This window comes from Onychostruthus taczanowskii, unplaced genomic scaffold (genome assembly GCF_017590055.1).
Source record: "Onychostruthus taczanowskii isolate IOZ18803 unplaced genomic scaffold, ASM1759005v1 scaffold91, whole genome shotgun sequence".
Taxonomy (NCBI): Eukaryota; Metazoa; Chordata; class Aves; order Passeriformes; family Passeridae; genus Onychostruthus; species Onychostruthus taczanowskii.
The window spans coordinates 1134880-1153485 of record NW_024507105.1 but is presented as its reverse complement, the minus strand read 5'-3'; the positions used below and the strand labels follow the sequence as shown (position 1 = coordinate 1153485).

At 54.2% G+C, this 18606-nt stretch overlaps 1 protein-coding gene across 1 annotated transcript in view; it reads left to right on the top strand.

Annotated features, from left to right (window-relative positions):
* The window catches only part of PLXDC1 (plexin domain containing 1), a 21394-nt gene extending 3978 nt beyond the window's left edge, over positions 1-17416 (top strand). Inside the window, exons 3-14 of the mRNA XM_041426484.1 lie at positions 51-194; positions 1045-1114; positions 2008-2130; positions 2311-2429; positions 2547-2646; positions 5760-5855; positions 6831-6912; positions 9630-9687; positions 11190-11325; positions 14627-14662; positions 15382-15536; positions 16925-17416. Coding sequence (XP_041282418.1) covers positions 51-194; positions 1045-1114; positions 2008-2130; positions 2311-2429; positions 2547-2646; positions 5760-5855; positions 6831-6912; positions 9630-9687; positions 11190-11325; positions 14627-14662; positions 15382-15536; positions 16925-17044 — 1239 coding nt within the window. The 3' untranslated portion in view covers positions 17045-17416. The remainder of the gene's footprint in view (positions 1-50; positions 195-1044; positions 1115-2007; positions 2131-2310; positions 2430-2546; positions 2647-5759; positions 5856-6830; positions 6913-9629; positions 9688-11189; positions 11326-14626; positions 14663-15381; positions 15537-16924) is intronic.
* Positions 17417-18606: the final 1190 nt, after the last annotated feature.

The following is an 18606-nucleotide window of genomic DNA, read 5'->3' as shown; positions in this document are numbered from 1 at the left end:
CTCCCACCCCGCGGGCCACCCCCTGCCACCGTGTCCCCGTGTCCCCGCAGGAGGACAACCACAGCTACTACGTGTCGCGGGTCTACGGCCCGGGGGACGCGCGGCGCCGGGGGCTCTGGGTGGACATGGCAGCGGCCAACAGGAGCCACGTGAAGGTGCACAGGATCCTCTCCAACACGCACCGGCAGGCCTCGGTGAGCCCCTCGCCTGTCCCCGTGTCCCCACGCCTGTCCCTGTGTCCCCAAGCCTGTCCCCGTGTCCCCACGCCTGTCCCCGTGTCCCCACGCCCGGCGGGGTGGCCCAGGGGCAGCGGGGGCCCTGTCTCCCACCCCCCGGGCCACCCCCTGCCACCGTGTCCCCGTGTCCCCGCAGGAGGACAACCACAGCTACTACGTGTCGCGGGTCTACGGCCCGGGGGACGCGCGGCGCCGGGGGCTCTGGGTGGACATGGCAGCGGCCAACAGGAGCCACGTGAAGGTGCACAGGATCCTCTCCAACACGCACCGGCAGGCCTCGGTGAGCCCCTCGCCTGTCCCCGTGTCCCCACGCCTGTCCCTGTGTCCCCAAGCCTGTCCCCGTGTCCCCACGCCTGTCCCCGTGTCCCCACGCCCGGCGGGGTGGCCCAGGGGCAGCGGGGGCCCTGTGACAGGCTTGGGAAGTTTCAAGGTGTGGGAAGTGTTTGTGGGCTCCTGGTGGTTCCAGGGAGGAAGGAACCTGCAGGGTCCCTCTCTCCTCATCCCTCTCCTCATCCCTCTCTGCATCCCTCTGTCCCATCCCTCTCTCCCCATTTCCTCTCCCATCCCTCTTCCCCATCTCTCTCCCATCCTCCTCTCTCCCACTCTGCTCCCATCCCTCTCTCCCATCCCTCTCTCCCATTCCTCTCTCCATTGCTCTCCCATCCCTCCCTCACATTCCCCTCTCTCCCCACTGCTCTCCCATCCCTCTCTCCTCATCCCTCCCTCTCCCATCCCTCTCTCCCACCCCTCTCCCCAGTCCCAGTGTTCCCCAGGGCTGAGCGTGCTCTCCCTCCTCTCCACCCCACAGAATATTGTCCTGTCCTTTGACTTCCCCTTCTACGGCCACCTCCTGCGGCAGGTCACCATCGCCACCGGCGGTGAGCGGGGACCGGGACACGGCTGGGATCCGCGGGATCTGTGGCATGGGATCCATGGGATGGGACAGGATCCATGGCATGGGATCCATGGCATGGGACAGGATCCATGGGGTGGGATCCACGGGATGGGATCCATGGGATGGGACAGGATCCATGGCATGGGATCCATGGGATGGGACAGGATCCATGGCATGGGATCCATGGGATGGAACAGGATCCATGGGATGGGACAGGATCCATGGCATGGGATCCGTGGCATGGGACAGGATCCGTGGGATGGGACAGGATCCATGGGGTGGGATCCATGGGATGGGATCCATGGCATGGGATCCACAGAATGGGATGGGATCCAAGGGATCCATGGGATGGTATGGGATGGGATCCATGGGTTCCATGGGATGGGATGGGACGGGATCCATGAGTTCCATGGGATGGGATGGGACGGGATCCATGGGATGGAATGGAGTCCATGGGATGGACAGGGTCCATGGGATGGATGGGATGGGATCCATGGGATGGAAATCATGGATTCCATTGATTGGACGAGGACTGGACAAGAAGGGATGGGATGGGATGGACAGGATGGGGTGTGATGCCCACAGTGGGGCCTGGACACGGCTCTGGCGCTGGCTCTACCCTCACCCCACATCCCTGAGCCCCAGGGAACTCAGAGAACGGGGTCCAGCCCTTCCAGCCCCCTCCCTGCACCCCAAATCTCCTGGGGGAGTCAGCAGCTGCTGCTCCCTCTGCTCCTGCAGAGACCGGGGGGGACACAAAGGGGTCAGAGAGGAAATCCAGAGGGCTAAAAAAGGCAATGGGTGAGGCAGGGCAGGGCGGTGGGAGACCAGGAGGATGAGGATGAGCATGTTCTGCTTCATCCTCTGCCCGCTCAGGTTTCATCTTCACGGGGGACGTCATCCACCGCATGCTCACGGCCACCCAGTACATCGCCCCCCTCATGGCCAACTTCAACCCCAGCTATTCCCAAAACTCCACCGTGCAGTACCTGGACAACGGTGAGTGCAGCTCCCCCTGCTCCTCCCTCAGCCAGGAGGGCTCAGCTCTGTCACCTCTGGGGCAGGAACGCATCCAAAATTTTGCTCTGCTCCCAGTGGATGCTGGAGGTTGGGGGGTGAGATGGAGGTTTGCTGGAGCAGGGGGAGAGGGAAGGACTGAGCAGCTCTGGTCACCCCCAGGGACGGTGTTTGTGGTGCAGTGGGACAAGGTTTATCTCCAGGGCAAGGAGGACATGGGCAGCTTCACCTTCCAGGCCGCCCTGCACAGCAGCGGGAGGATCGTCTTCGGCTACAAGGAGGTGAGATGATGGGGCACGAGGGTGCCTGGGGGGTCCCCGTGGGGCTGGGAGAGGGGTTGGACATTCCTGGGGCTGGGATCTGTCCCATCCTCTGTCCCACCCTCTGTCCCCGGGCAGATCCCGGTGCCGGTCCTGCAGATCAGCGCCAGCCAGCACCCCGTGAAGGCCGGGCTCTCCGACGCCTTCATGGTCCTCAACCCTTCTCCTGACGTGCCTGGTGAGTCCCTGGGGCAGCTGATCCCACAGGGAGAGAGGTGGGATCCTCATCTTGGGGGATTTTGGAATGTGAAGATGCCCTGCTTGGGTTCCCACTGAGTGTGAGGAGGGGTGTGGGGTTTGCCTGCCCCTCACCTTCCCTGTGCACCTCTTTTTGGGGTCCCTTTTTAGGATCTCTTTTTGGGATCCCTTTTTGGGATGCATCTCCCCATAGCCTCATGCTCTGGCTGGAACTTTGCCCAGTCCACAACCTCCATGAGCTTTTCCCTGATTCCCAGCTGGTGAGGAAGAGGAGGGAGATCCAATCCTCGCACTCCAAAGGATGGAATGCAGATGGACGAGAGGCTCAGGGTGTGCAGGCTGCCCCATTCCCATAGAAATGAGAGGTTTTGGGGCTCTGCAGCTGCCCCGGGGCGTGTCAGGGCTCTGCCCCTGTGTCAGCAGATGTGGGGATGCTCTCATCCCTGGGATGTGGGAATGCTTATTCCCCGTGTGCCCTGACCTGCAGGCCTCCCCAAAAAAGTCCCTCCCAGCCTCTCCAGTCAGGCAGAGCCCAGCCCTGCTCCTCCCCGTTATTTCGGAGCCATCTGGCCCCGGTTTATTGCCGGGTTTGTGTCAGAGCCAGGCCGGGCTGGGCGCTCCCTCCCCTCCTTGAGCCGCTCCCTCGCTCCCCGCGGAGCTCCCGAGCCCTGTCCGGGCTGTGCGGGCAGAGGAGAGGCAGGAATGGGCCGGGGGGAGCCGGCTGGGGGGGAGAAGCAGGGCTGGGAGGGATGGAGAGCAGCGGGGGATGCTCGTCCTGCTCGGCCCCGCGTTCCCGTGCGGGAGCCAGGCTCGGATCTGCCGCGGTGACAAACGCGGTGCCAGAGGAGCATCCGGGCTGTGTCACCATCCCGAGCGAGGGACAGACCCCGCTGGCCCCGGGGAGGGGGGCACGGCCCGAGATGGGGGGGCAGGAGGAGATTTTTGGGGGGAAGTGGCTGCAGGAGCCCTGCGAGCTGTGGGTGTGCCTTGAGAAGGCTGAGCTGGAACTGAGGCAGAGTTACAGAATAAAGCAGGGATTTATTGAAAAGATCTCCTCAGTGGATCCACCTTGGGCAGCACAAGAGCCCAGCCAGGGCTGCACCCAAGGTGAACCAAAATGGTCACAAAACGAACACAAGATGAACCAAAACGGTCACAAAATGAACCCAAGGTGAACCAAAATGGTCACAAAAATGGACGAGGTCACGGGGTCTCTCACTGTTACCAGTTCTGCTCAATTGGTCACAAAATGAACCCAAGGTGAACCAAAATGGTCACAAAACGAACACAAGATGAACCAAAACGGTCACAAAATGAACCCAAGGTGAACCAAAATGGTCACAAAAATGGACGAGGTCACGGGGTCTCTCACTGTTACCAGTTCTGCTCCATTTGCATATTGGAGTTCATTGTCCAGTTGCAGCTTTAGCTGATGAAGTCCCATCCTTCTTGTTTTTCTCTCTTGTTCGTGCTCTTGGGCTGAGATTTGGATCATTTGTCCTTGGTCCCCAGCTAGGGCAGGAATTGTTTTGTCTCCCTGCTCTGTGCAGAGAGCTCACCATCCCCTGATGTGAACCCAGACCCACACACTAAAGCAGCACAGAATGTGAAAATAGAAAAACTAAAACCTGAGGCATCAGGGGGAGGCTCCAGGCCGTGAGTCAGAGCCGGGTGATGTTTGTTTGGAGCTGTTTGGGAGCAGCTCGGGGCTGGAGCCTCTGGCTGGAGAGGGGGTTGGGCCGAGCTGGGCTGGGCTGAGCTGAGCTGAGCTGGGCTGGGCCGAGCTGGGCCAGGCCAGGCTGAGCTGGGCCAGCTCCGAGCCCTTCCTGTGCCCTGGCACCTCCCAGCCTCTTGGATGAAGTTTTTTTCTGACCCAGAGATTGGACAACTGAGAGGTGTTTAAAAAAACTTTTATTCTGTTTTCACTCTCGTGTGAAGGCTGGGACAATACAGGTGTTATAATTCAAGCCATCGCAATTAGAAGCCAATTATTTCCTAATTACAAAACACTTTAAGCGTTTTTTGGCTTACCAGCTTACACCATGCTGTAAATGCCTTAAAGCCAGCGTTTCTTATCTCAAGGTTTGTACAGAGAAACTAATTTTAAAAACCCCACAGTCATTTGTAGGTGAGAGTTCTGCTAGAAAAAGGCTGCTCAAACTACAGCCAAGCATAATTAAAGTTCCACAAGTGCTGCTTCACAGCCCAAAGTGATGTTGCAGTCTAAATTTCTTTTCTGAAGAAGGAGATTGACCCCAAAACTTCCAGTCTGGGGTCATGGATTTGGAGCAGCCTCCCCCAAAATGCTTTGGGGGATCTCAGGGTGGGAGAGGAGATGAGGAGTGGGGGCCACTGGAAAGCGTGGGCTGCTAGCCCGGGTGGGGGGGAGCAGTTCCAGGAGCCCAGGGAGGGGGTACCTGGATTGGGGGAGCAGTTCCAGGTGTCCCAGTTGTCCCAGGGAGGGGTTACCTGGATGGGGGGAGCAGTTCCAGAAGCCCAAGGAGAGGGTACCTGGATTGGGGGAGCAGTTCCAGGTGTCCAAAGTGGGGGTACCTGGATTGGGGGAGCAGTTCCAGGTGCACAAGGAGGGGGTACCTGGATTGGGGGAGCAGTTCCAGGTGTCCCAGGTGTCCCAGGAGGGGTTACCTGGATGACAGGAGCAGTTCCAGGTGTCCCAGGGAGGGGTTACGTGGATGACAGGAGCAGTTCCAGGTGTCCCAGGAGGGATGGGGTTGCTGCTGCTCTGGAGCAGGACATGACCCTGTGATTCCATCCCTGGGAATGTCACAAATGCTGCTCCCAGCTGACAGCCCTGCCCTGATCCACTTGAAAAGACAAAGTGGGAAGTTCTGTTGTTTATTTTTCCCCTTAATGGGCAATTGTTCCCCTGACACAAACCCCAACCCATTGCCCTCCCGGCAGCTTTTGAGAATTTCCTACAAACCCATTTTCCACCCCAGCTCTCCTCCTGCACCCCCAAGGGCACAACCCCACACCTGGGGCCTCCTGTGCCTTTCAGCATCTCCCCCAGAGCCCGGCCTAACCCTGCCCAGGGGGGTTTAAGCCCGGTTTAAAGCCCAGGCTCTGTTGCAGAGTCGCGGCGCCGGACGATCTACGAGTACCACCGCGTGGAGCTGGACACCAGCAGGATCAGCAGCCTGTCAGCTGTGGAGTTCACCCCGCTGCCCAGTGAGTGCCCCTGCCCCTTGGGAACCCCAAATTCCACCCACAAACCCCAGCAGCTTCTCAATTCCAGCCTGAGGAGGCAGCCAAGGCAGGGTCAGGGGTGCTGGGGGGGCAATGCCGCCCAACTCCTGGGGTTTGGGGTCTGTGGAGTGGTGGAGGGAGGGGGTCTGTCAGCAGGGAGCAGCTCCTGGAGTCCCTGGAGAGCAGTTCAGCCTGTCCTGGGGTCCCTGGAGAGCAGCTGACCCCATCCTTGGGTCCCTGCAGAGCAGCTCAGCCTGTCCTGGGGTCCCCAGGGAGCAGCTGAGCCCATCCTGGGGTCCCTGGAGAGCAGCTGAGCCCATCCTGGGGTCCCTGGAGAGCAGCTGTTTCTTTGGCAGACAAACCTCCATAACACATTCTGCACGTTCACAACACAGCAAGCCGAGATAAGAATTGTTTCTCCTTTTTTTTCCCCCTGATTTTCTCACAGCTTTTCCAAGAATGATGCTTGGGGAAGTTGTGTTTGTCTCTGTGGCCAGAGAGCTGCTGCCACTCTGCCCACAGCTGCTCCCCTGTGCCCTGCAGGTGTTGGCATCTGGTGCCAGCCCAGCAGGCCAGGACTGGGTAATGAATCACACAGACTCCATGCATTCACAGAAAGCTGATTGTTAATATTTATTAATAAACTTTTATACCCTAGTATGCTACAGGGAGACCTAATTGGTCTTCTAATTAAACCAGCATCACCATTGGCTAATTAGGATTTGTTTCTTTGGCAGACAAACCTCCACAACACATCCTGCACGTTCACAACACAGCAAGTTGAGATAAGAATTGTTTTGGAGATAAGAATTGGTTGTTTTTTTGTGGGTTTTTTTTTTTTTTCCCTGATTTTCTCACAGCTTTTCCAAGAATGATGCTTGGGGAAGTTGTGTTTGTCTCTGTGGCCAGAGAGCTGCTGCCACAGCCTGGCTGGAGCCTCTCCTCTCTGTTTTGCAGCCTGCCTGCAGCACCAGAGCTGTGAAACGTGCCTGGGCTCGGAGCTGACCTTCAACTGCAGCTGGTGCCACGTCCTGCAGAGGTACTGCCCCCAGCCCCCTTCCCTGGCAGCTGCCCCGTGCTCTTCCCATCAGTGTTCCTGCCTTTTTTAAAATTATTTCCCCTTTTTTTGTTGTTTTTTGGGTGCTGGGGTGCTGCTCTTGGCCCCACAGTCGCGGTTCAGCCATGACCTCATCTCCAATTCCAAGCCACTCCAAAGCTGCATTTCCTGGGGTTTTTATTCCTGGAACAAGCTGGGACCTGAGGCAGGACTCAGATTTTTTTGTCAGTGAGCTGGAAAACGGGGGAAACTTGTCCTGACTCGGGCTGGGATCAGTGGAAGTGCAGGGAGGGGAAGGACAGCAGGGAGGGGACAGCGTTGGGGACACTCCTCTGTGTGGGACAGCCCCTGCTCGTCAGGAATGGGGCCAGCAAAGGTGTGGGGGGGACTTTTCTGATTTTTTTGGGGTTGAATGGAGGACGTGGAGCTCGGGCAGGGCTGTGCAGAGCAGGAGATTTAATGAGATTGAGCTGCAGGATTTATTGAGAGCTGGTGGCAGGGGAGGGGACCCAGTAACACAGATCCTGTGCCGTGGAAACCCCGCTCTGCTGAGGGCACCTGCCACCCCCTCCCCGTCCCCTGAGCCACCCCGAAGGAGCTCTGGGTCCCTGTGACACCCCCGAGCCAGGCTGGTGGCACTTGGCAGTGGCTCCGTGGCATGGGGACATTCTCATCCCGCCCCGGTGTGGCTTTGGTGGCAGAACTTGAGCCTGGCTCTGGTTTGGGCTGAGCCTTGTTCAAACCTTTCCTTGTTCTGCTGGTTCCCGATCCCAGATGGGGTTTTATCAGACTGTGGAATGGTTTGGGTTGGAAGAGACCTCAAAGTCCCTCCTGTGCCACCAGGGTCACCAGGGCCATCTGCCACTGTCCCAAGCTGCTCCTGGGACACTTCCAGGGATTTGGTTTGGGCTGAGCCCTGTTCAAACCCTTCCTTGTCCTGTTTGTTGCCAATTCCATGGTTTGGCAAATGGGATTTTATCAGATCCTGGAATGGTTTGGGTGGAAGAGACATCAAAGTCCCTTCAGTGCCATCCCAGTGCCACCAGGGCCACCTTCCCCTGTCCCAGGGTGGGACACTCCAGGGATCCAGCAGCAGCCACAGCTCCTCTGGGAATTCCATCCCAGCTCCTCCCCACCCTCTTTATCCCTTCATCACCCTCCTTTAACCCTTTCTCACCCAGCTGCCATTGCTGGTGCTCACTCCTGTCCCTGGTGCCAGCCCTGTGTCCCTGGGCACAGCTCAGCTTCCCGCTGGGAATTCCACTGGGAATGGAGAGCTGGGGCAGGGGGGCCACTGTCATCACTGTCACCAGCCAGGCTGGTCCTGCAGAGCCAGATGATCCTTCCCCCCAAAGAGCTCCAGGCTTGGAGCTGACATCCCAGCCTCGTGATTCCAACCCTGAGTGCTCCCAGCTCTCTCCTAAATAATAAAATCTGTATTTTTTTAACCTCTGCTGAGCTCATACTTGTGACAGGAACTGGATTTAAGCAAAGATCTCAGAAGTTTCGTTGTGGTTTTTCCTTTCCCTGGTGGGTAAATTGATTTTTGCAGGAATTATTTGGAGTTTGAGCCTTTCCAAAGGTCAGAGCTCTGCTCCATTCCCTGTTCCTGCAGGGAATTCTCGGGCTGGTGTTTGCCTGATGTCATCTGGAGCTCCTGCAGTGTTTTTCCTGTGCAGATGTTGCTGGAAGGAGCCCAGTGAACCTCATGGGTCTCACAGCCTTGCCCTGGCACCGAGTCCAGGGAATGGAAACACAAACTCAGCCCAGGCCTCTCTCCTCATTTCCCCTCTCTCCTTCTCTCCTGATTTTCTCTCTCCTTTTTTCCTCATTTCCCCTCTCCTTTTCTCCTGTTTTCCCTCTCTTTTCTCCCAATTTTCCTCCTCATTTCCCCTCTGCTTTTCTCCCAATTTTCCTCTCCAATTCCCTTGATTTCCCCTCTCCCTTTCTCCTGTTTTTCTCTTTTCTCCTGATTTTCCTCTCTTTTCTCCTGTTCCCCTCTCTCCTTCTCTCCTCATTTCCCCTCTCCTTTTCCCTTGATTTCCCCTCTCCTTTTCTCCTGAATTTTCCCTCTCTTTCTCTCCTGTTTTCCTTCTCTTTTCTCCTGATTTTCCTCTCCTTTTCTCCTCATTTCCCTCTCATTCTCTCCTGATTTCCCCTCTCATTTTCTCCTGTTTTCCCTCTCATTTTCTCATTTCCCTCTCTTTTCTCCCAATTTTCCTCTCTTTTCTCCTTATTTTCCACTCTCCTTTTTCTCTGATTTTCCCTCTCCTTTTCTCCTGTTTTCCCCTGTCCTTTTCCCCTGATTTCCCCTCTCTTTATGGCTATCAGTTTTAGCCACACCATGCTGTAAAAACCTTAAAGATAATAATCTAAAATTACCCCTCATGGGTCCTACTAAAATGCAACTTCTATTGTACGTATTTTTGTATTTTATTTATACAGTTATTATATTTTATTATACAAAATTGTTCTGTTTGTTGGAATTATCCAGTCTCATTTGCCAGGCCCAACCTTTTTCTAATTCCATTTTTCTCTCAACGATGTCTGTCCTATTCCGTATCATTTCTAAATCAACATTTCTTATCTCAAAGTTTGCATACCAACACACACTCTGTGAGCCTCCTGTCGAGTTTTAAACATTTCCTGTTTCCCATTTCCCACAGCCTGGCCCTGGATAATCCTGATTTTCCCCACAGGTGCTCCAGTGGCTTCGACAGGTACCGGGAGGAGTGGCTGAGCTACGGCTGCGGCCAGGTGAGCCCAGGGATCCCAGTCCAATCAATCCCAGTCCAATCAATCCCAGTCCAATCAATCCCAGTCCAAATAAATCCCAATCCAATCAATCCCAGTCCAAATAAATCCCAATCCAATCAATCCCAGTCCAAATAAATCCCAATCCCAATAAATCCCAATCCAAATAAATCCCAATCCAAATCAATCCCAGTCCCAATAAATCCCAATCCCAATAAATCCCAATCCAAATCAATCCCAGTCCCAATCAATTCCCAATCTAAATAAATCCCAGTCCCCATAAATCTCGGTCCCAGTCACAATCCCAATAATCCCAGACCCAATTCCAATAAATCCCAGTCCCAATCCAATAAATCCTAGTCCCAATCCCAGTCCCAATTCAATAAATCCCAGTCCCAATCCCAATCCAATAAATCCTAGTCCTAATCCCAGTCCCAATTCAATAAATCCCAGTCCCAATAAATCCAAATAAATCCCAATCCCAATAAATCCCAGTCCAAATAAATCCCAGTCCCAATCCCAATGAATCCCAGTCCCTGTCCCAATCCAATAAATCCCAATCCCATAAATCCCAGTCCCAGTCCCAGCTCCTTCCTGAGGGCAGGGAATGGGGCTGAGCCACAGGAAATCCATGCCTCCTCCCCCAAAATCCATGGCCCCAGAAAAATGAATGCTCATCTCTGCATGACCCAGGGTGTTCTGGATCAGACTGAGCATCCCATGGGATTTCCCTCTGGATTTCCCTTTGGATATCCCTTGGGATTTCCCTTTATTTCCTTGGGATTTCCCTTTAGATACACCTGTAGCTAGTTCTTTATTCCCCTTAAATATCCCTTTATTCCCATTTTCCCCCTTTATTCCCACTATTCCTTTTATCCCCATTTTCCCTTTTTTCCCATTTTTCCCGTTATTCCCCCTCCTCCTGGAGCGTGACTCTTACTCACTGCAGGCAGGAAGGAGCGAGCCCTGTTTGTGTCCCTGGGAGCAAAATGATCCCACAGCTCGCAGGGATCAGCTCTGACCAAACATCTGCTTCTGCTTTGGCCTTTTCTCTTTTTTTTTTTCCTTTTATTTATTTTTTTTTTTCTGATTTGGTTTGGGGGTTTTGTCCGAGTTTTTAAAATGTTTTTGGTTTTTTTTTCCTCTTGTGGATTTTTTTAGTGATTTTATTCTACTTCCCTACTGAAAACTCAGCTTTATTTCCTATTAACCAGAGGGTTGAGTGAGGGGAACAGAGGTCACTACACCCTTGGAGGCCCCTGGACCCACATGGGGTCACCCCGAGGTGCACGAAGGATTTGTCCCCAGGATTTCTCCCAGGATTTGTCACTTGTGCTGCTGAAATCCTTCCCAAATTTTCCTCCCCTTCTCCCCACTCTGGGTTGCTTCTTGACCTCTCCCCCTCTCCCCCTCCAGTGTTTGACCCCGCAGAGCCCTCCTGGAATTCCTGCTGGGCAAAACCAGCTCCAAATTCTCCTTTTAACCCAAATTTTTCCCTCCACCAGTCGGATGAAAAGACCTGTGAGGATCTGGCAGAAGGCAGTCACTACTCGGCGTCCCCGGGCAGCTCCGTGTCACCGCAGCCCGGCGGTGTCACCTCCCCCACGGCCTCGCTCTTCCTCGACAGCCTCACCACCGAGGGTGGGTGCCCGACAGGTGACCCTGGGGGTGTCCCTGGACAGGTCACCCTGACCCTGGGGATGTCCCTGGACAGGTCACCCTGACCCTGGGGATGTCCCTGGACAGGTGACCTCAGCCCTGGGGGTGTCCCTGGACAGGTGACCCTGACCCTGGGAATGTCCCTGGACAGGTGACCTCAGCCCTGGGGGTGTCCCTGGACAGGTGACCCTGACCCTGGATGTGTCCCTGGACAGGTGACCCTGACCCTGGGGATGTCCCTGAACAGGTGACCCCTGGACAGGTGACCCTGACCCTGGGGATGTCCCTGGACAGGTCACCCTGACCCTGGGGATGTCCCTGGACAGGTGACCCTGACACTGGGAATGTCCCTGGACAGGTGACCCTGACCCTGGATGTGTCCCTGGACAGGTGACCCTGACCCTGGGGATGTCCCTGGACAGGTGACCCTGACCCTGGGGATGTCCCTGGACAGGTGACCTCAGCCCTGGAGGTGTCCCTGGGCAGGTGACCCTGACCCTGGTTGTGTCCCTGGACAGGTGACCCATTTCTCCATCTGCAGTCCCTGGATCTGTGAAGTTCCTGAATCCCAGAAGGATTTGGGTTGGAAGGGACCTCAAAGCTCACCCCATCCCCAGGGCAGGGACACCTCCCCCCATCCCAGGTGGCTCCAAACCCCATCCTGGGGCAGGGATGAGACAGGAGATGATGGGAAGGGAAGGAAGGGCAGCCAGGAGGTGACACCTGGGGGAGCGAGGCACGGTGGGAAGAGTTTTGGGGCTTTTCCAGCTTTTTTAACCCATTTGTGAAGGTCAGAGTGCAACCAAGTCTTGGTGGGGAGGATCCTCGGGATCCTAAAGGAGTCAATCCCAGAGAGAGGGGTTTGGGATTTCACTGGTGCCAGGACTCTCAGCCTGGAATTCCCGCGGTGATCGCTCTTTTCTTGGGATTGCTGCTCCACAAAAAGCCCCGATCTCCCTGGAGACCCCAGGGATCCGAAACTCCATAATCCCATTAACGCGGGGCCGGCTCCGCCGATCCTGGCGCAGGTAGCGCCGCAATTTGGCTGCTTAATAGTCCCTAACGCCAAGTGCTAATTAGGATAAATAGAAAGGAGCGCTCGTAATTGTCCTTCAGCGCCGGGAAGGAGCTGGGTGCGGGAACGAGCCCCTGCCTGGCAGGGCTGACTTTGAAAGGAGCAATTAAAGGCAAGGAGGGGGGTGGAACTCCGCCACGAGATTGTTTTCCAGCCCATGGCTGGTTCCTGGAAAAAAGGAACAAGAGGCTCTGTGTGACACAGAGCATGGAGTTAATTTGTGATCTTGGAAGGGAGCAAACGGCAGCTGCAGCGGCAGGAGAGTGGAGAACAGCAGAGGAGTGGCTCCACCAGAGAGGGGAACTGGCCATCAGTGTCCTCTCCGAGCAGGCCAGATCCTGGATCTGTGTCCTGTCCAACCAGCCCAAATCCCTGGATCTGTGTCCTCTCCAAGCAGCCCAGATCCTGGATCTGTGTCCTGTCCAACCAGCCCAAATCCCTGGATCTGTGTCCTCCCCAACCGGTCCAGATCCTGGATCTGTGTCCTCTCCAACCAGCCCAGATCCTGGATCTGTGTCCTGTCCAACCAGCCCAGATCCCTGGATCTGTGTCCTTCCCACCAGCTCAGATCCTCGATCTGTGTCCTCTCCAACAAGCCCAGATCCCTGGATCCGTGTCCTCTCCAACCAGTCCAGATCCCTGGATCTGTGTCCTTCCCACCAGCTCAGATCCTTGATCTGTGTCCTGTGCAACCAGCCCAGATCTCTGGATCCATGTCTTCCCCACCATCCCATTTTCCTGGATCCGTGTCTTTTCCAGCCAGTCAGGTTCTGTGGATCCACATCCTTCCCACCGGCCCAGATCCCAGATCCCTGTGTCTTCCCAGTCAGCCCAGATTGGTGGATCTTCATCTATCCCACCAGCAAAGATCCCTGGATCCACCTCCTCACCATCCCAGATCCCTGGATCTGTGTCCTCCCCATCAGCTGAGCTCTCTGGATCTGTGTCTTCTCCATCCAGCCCAGATCCCTGGATCCTCATCTTTCCCAGTCATCCCAAATCCCTGGATCCATGTCCTCCCCAGCCCTTTCAGCCCCCTGGTTCTGCTCCTGGAGCTCTGGTGCATGGCCAAGCCCTGGGAATTCTGGATCAGGATTTGGAATCCAAGCCAAGTCCTGGGAATTCTGGACAGGGCTTGGAATCCAAGCTGAGCCCCTGGGAATTCTGGATCAGGATTTAGAGGACAAGCTCTGGGAATTCTGGATCAGGGTTTGGAAGCCAAGCCCTGGGATTTCTGGATTGGGATTTGGAGGCCAAACCCTGGGAATTCTAGACAGGATTTGGAAGCCAGGCCAAGCCCTGGGAATTCTGGATCAGAGTTTGGAATCCAGATCCTGGGAATTCAGGATCAGGATATGAAGACCAAGCCTGGGAATTCAGGATCAGGATTTGAAGACCAAGCCCTGGGAATTCAGGATCAGGATTTGAAGGCTGAGCCAAGTCCTTGGAATTCTGGACAGGATTTGGAATCCAAGCTGACCCCTGGGAATTCTGGATCAGGGTTTGAAGGCGGAGCCCTGGGAATTCTGGCTCAGGACCAAGCCCTGGGAATTCAGGATCAGGATTTGAAGACCAAACCCTGGGAATTCTGGACAGGGTTTGGAATCCAAGCTGAGCCCTGGGAATTCTGGGTCAGGGTTTGGAAGCCAAGCCCCAGGACTTCTGGATCAGGGTTTGAAGGCGGACCCCTGGGAATTCTGGATCAGAATTTGGAGGCTGAGCCAAGCCCTGGGAATTGTGGGTCAGGGTTTGGAAGCCAAGCCCCAGGAATTCTGGGTCAGGATTTCACCCTGGTGAGGGCGGTCGTGTGGCGCCTGTTGAGGGACAAAGCCGTGTCTGGTAGATCCTGATCCTTCCAGAACGAGCCGAGGAACGGAAGCAGATTTTGATCATCCCGTGGGTTTATTTGGGATGCAGATTCCATCAGCTGAACAGGGACACCCAGTGATGGATCAGAGCTCCCACGGGGAGCAGTGACCGACCCCTGGACCCCTTCCTGGGGATTTTTGTGCTCCAGGTGCCACCTCGGTGAAGGAAACGCACACCCCACACCCCGCTCAGCCCCTGGCCTTTTCCAGGTGCTTCCCTTTCCCACAGAGATTTAAAACTGCCCAGAAATCCCATCCTGGGGGGAGGAATCGGGTGGGAAACAGGAGGATATCACAGAAAACTCCTGATTTTCTGTTTTGCTGTGTTTTCTCCTTCCAGATGACACCAAACTCAACCAGTTTGCAGGAGGAGAGGGTAAGGAAGGCCTTCATCCCTCCCTCTGCTCCAGGGGAACTCAGAATTCCCTGGATTTGGGTGCACGGTACTGTGGGTAGCACAGGGACCCCAGAGTGATCAATTCCTGCTGTCCTCACCTTGATTAGTCATTGGCAATTACTAGCAATTAGTAATTAGCAATTCCAGCCAGTGAAAAAAGTTGGGAATACTCTGCTTTATCCTGATGAGAGTTTTTTATTGTTTGAATTATTTTTATTATTTTATTGTTTTAATTATATTTTTATTATTTTATTATATTTTATTGTTTGAACTGGTTTTATTGTTTGAATATTTGGTTCTTATGTTTTGGTTGTTTGGTTTTGTTAAAGTATTTTTTTATGTGTTTTTTATTATTAATTATTATATTATATTATATATTATTGATTTATGTTTTTAAAAAAATTTATTAGTGAAAAGAGTTATAGCATTTAAAGGTTTTTTTACTTAGTATAGGCTTTTTTTTTAACTCTATTTTGTTTGTAATAATTTGTGATTTGGACAACAAATAGAACAAATACTTGAATAATTTAATAATGTATTTTAGTAATTTTTTTAATTAATAAATTTTAAAAAAGTGTTTCTGTATATTTTTAATTTAAAATTCTGTATATATTTTTAAATTTTTTAATTAAAAAAAAAAAAAAAGAAAATTTGACAGCTTTCTGAAAGCCTCCTGACCTTTGCTGTTTTCCCCCCAGGGAGCAGCCTTCCCTCGCGGAGCGCGGGCGCCCCGATCCCCACGGGCACCGTGGTGGGCATCGTGGTGGCCATGCTGGTGCTGGCCGGGGCCATCCTGGCCGGGATCTACATCAGCGGCCACCCCACGTCCAGCGCCGCCCTCTTCTTCATCGAGGTGAGCGAGCAGCTCGGCCCTGCCCGGGAATCATCCCGTCCTCCTCATCCTCCCGCTTTCCTGGGTCTGCGTCCTTCCCAGACAGCCCAGATCCCTCAGTCCGTGATGCTGGATCCTGGATCGGATCTACATCAGCGGCCACCCCACGTCCAGCGCCGCCCTCTTCTTCATCGAGGTGAGCGAGCAGCTCGGCCCTGCCCGGGAATCATCCCGTCCTCCTCATCCTCCCGCTTTCCTGGGTCTGCGTCCTTCCCAGACAGCCCAGATCCCTCAATCTCTGATCCTGGATACGTGTCCTCCCACCACCTCAGATCCATGGGTTTGGGTCCTCTTCACCATCTCAGATCCCTGGATCTACATCTCCCCCATCTCAGATCCTTGGATCTGTGTCCTTCCCCCATCTCATATCCCTGGATCCTGGATCTGTGTCCTTCCCCACCATCTCAGATCCCTGGATCCTGGATCTGTGTCCTTCCCCCATCTCAGATCCCTGGATCTGTGTCCTTCCCCCATCTCAGATCCCTGGATCTGTGTCCTTCCCCCATCTCAGATCCTCCACCATCTCAGATCCTGGGATCCACATCATCCCTATCTCAGATCCCTGGATCCGTGATCCTGGATCTATGTCATTCCCCACCATCTCAGATCCTTGGATTTGGGTCCTCTCCACCATCTCAGATCCCTGGATCCGTGATCCTGGATCTATGTCCTTCCCCACCATCTCAGATCCCTGGATCCGTGATCCTGGATCCCTGTTCCTCCCCCCATCCCAGATCCCTGGATCCATGTCCTTCCCATCCAGTGAGACCCATGCATTCCGAAGAACCCTTTTGAACCATGAAACAACATTTTAAATTCACTTTTATCATTCAAACCACTCACACCGACAGCACCCTTTGTGCCCAGGACTCCTTTTCCCCATTTCCCCCCCATTTCCCCCCCATTTTCCCCCTATTTTCCCCCCATTTTCCCCATTTTTCCCCATTTTCCCCCCTGTTTTCCCCCCTTTTTCCCCATTTTCCCCCATCTTTTTCCCCCCTTTTCCCCATTTTTCCCCATTTTCCCCCCTGTTTTCCCCCCTTTTTCCCCATTTTCCCCCATCTTTTTCCCCCCTTTTCCCCATTTTTCCCCATTTTCCCCCCTGTTTTCCCCCCTTTTTCCCCATTTTCCCCCATCTTTTTCCCCCCTTTTCCCCATTTTTCCCCATTTTCCCCCCTGTTTTCCCCCCTTTTTCCCCATTTTCCCCCATTTTCCCCCATGTTTTCCCCCATTTTTCCCCTTTTTCCCCCATTTTTTCCCCATTTCCCCCCATTTCCCCCATTTTCCCTGCAGGAATTGGGGCACAGGGCCCTGTCCCAGCCGCTCACCTCCTCTGTTTGTGTCCCCAGCGGAGGCCGCACCGCTGGCCCGCCATGAAATTCCGCAACCACGGCAACCACGCCTCGTACGCCGAGGTGGAGGCGGCCAGCCAGGAAAAGGAGGGATTTGTGGAGGCCGAGCAGTGCTGAGCGCTTCTCCCGAGGAATCCCGAGGAATCCATCCCAAGGAATCCCTAGGAATTTATTCGAGGAATCCCGAGGAATCCATCCTGAGGGATCCCGAGGAATTAATCTCAAGGAATCCTGATGAATCCCACAGAACCCATCCCAAGGAATCCATCCTGATGAATCCCGAGGAATCCATCCTGAGGAATTCTGAGGAATCCATCCCGAGGAATCCATCCCAAGGAATCCCGAGGAATCCATCCTGAGGAATCCATCCTGAGGGATCCCGAGGAATCCATCCCAAGGAATCCCAAGGAATCCATCCTGAGGAATCCATCCTGAGGGATCCCGAGGAATCCATCCCAAGGAATTCCAAGGAATCCATCCCAAGGAATCCTGATAAATCCCAAAGAAATTTTTCCCCATTTTCCCCCATGTTTTCCCCCATTTTTCCCCATTTTCCCCCATTTTTTCCCCATTTCCCCCCATTTCCCCCATTTTCCCTGCAGGAATTGGGGCACAGGGCCCTGTCCCAGCCGCTCACCTCCTCTGTTTGTGTCCCCAGCGGAGGCCGCACCGCTGGCCCGCCATGAAATTCCGCAACCACGGCAACCACGCCTCGTACGCCGAGGTGGAGGCGGCCAGCCAGGAAAAGGAGGGATTTGTGGAGGCCGAGCAGTGCTGAGCGCTTCTCCCGAGGAATCCCGAGGAATCCATCCCAAGGAATCCCTAGGAATTTATTCGAGGAATCCCGAGGAATCCATCCTGAGGGATCCCGAGGAATTCATCTCAAGGAATCCTGATGAATCCCACAGAACCCATCCCAAGGAATCCATCCTGATGAATCCCGAGGAATCCATCCTGAGGAATTCTGAGGAATCCATCCCGAGGAATCCATCCCAAGGAATCCCGAGGAATCCATCCTGAGGAATCCATCCTGAGGGATCCCGAGGAATCCATCCCAAGGAATCCCAAGGAATCCATCCTGAGGAATCCATCCTGAGGGATCCCGAGGAATCCATCCCAAGGAATTCCAAGGAATCCATCCCAAGGAATCCTGATAAATCCCAAAGAACCCATCCCAAGGAATCCATCCCGATGAATCCTGAGGAATCCATCCTGAAGAATCCATCCCAAGGAATCTCAAGGAATCCATCCCAAGGAATCCCAAGGAATCCCAAAGAATCCATCCTGAGGAATCCCAAGGAATGCTGAGCAATCCATCCCGAGGAATCCCAGAGAATCCTTCCTGAGGAATCCATCCCAAAGAATCCCGAGGACAAAATCCTGCAGAGGATTCACCTCCAGGATCTGTGTGGCCCCACGACTTTGCTGCTCTTTTGGGCGATTAATTAGTTTGCTAAATTGCTAATTGTGACTTTTGGCCCTGAAGGAGACAGAGAGAGGGGGGAAATAAATCTGAATTTCCACCAAAATTCGTCCTCTGCTGGCCAGTGGGAACAGAGAGGGGTTTAGGGACAAAACTCTGGGATAAATCCTGGACTAATCCAGGATTCAGATCCACGAGGAGCACCTGGACGTCACAGGAAACTTCAGAATCACCCCTTAACCTCATTATTTTTAGG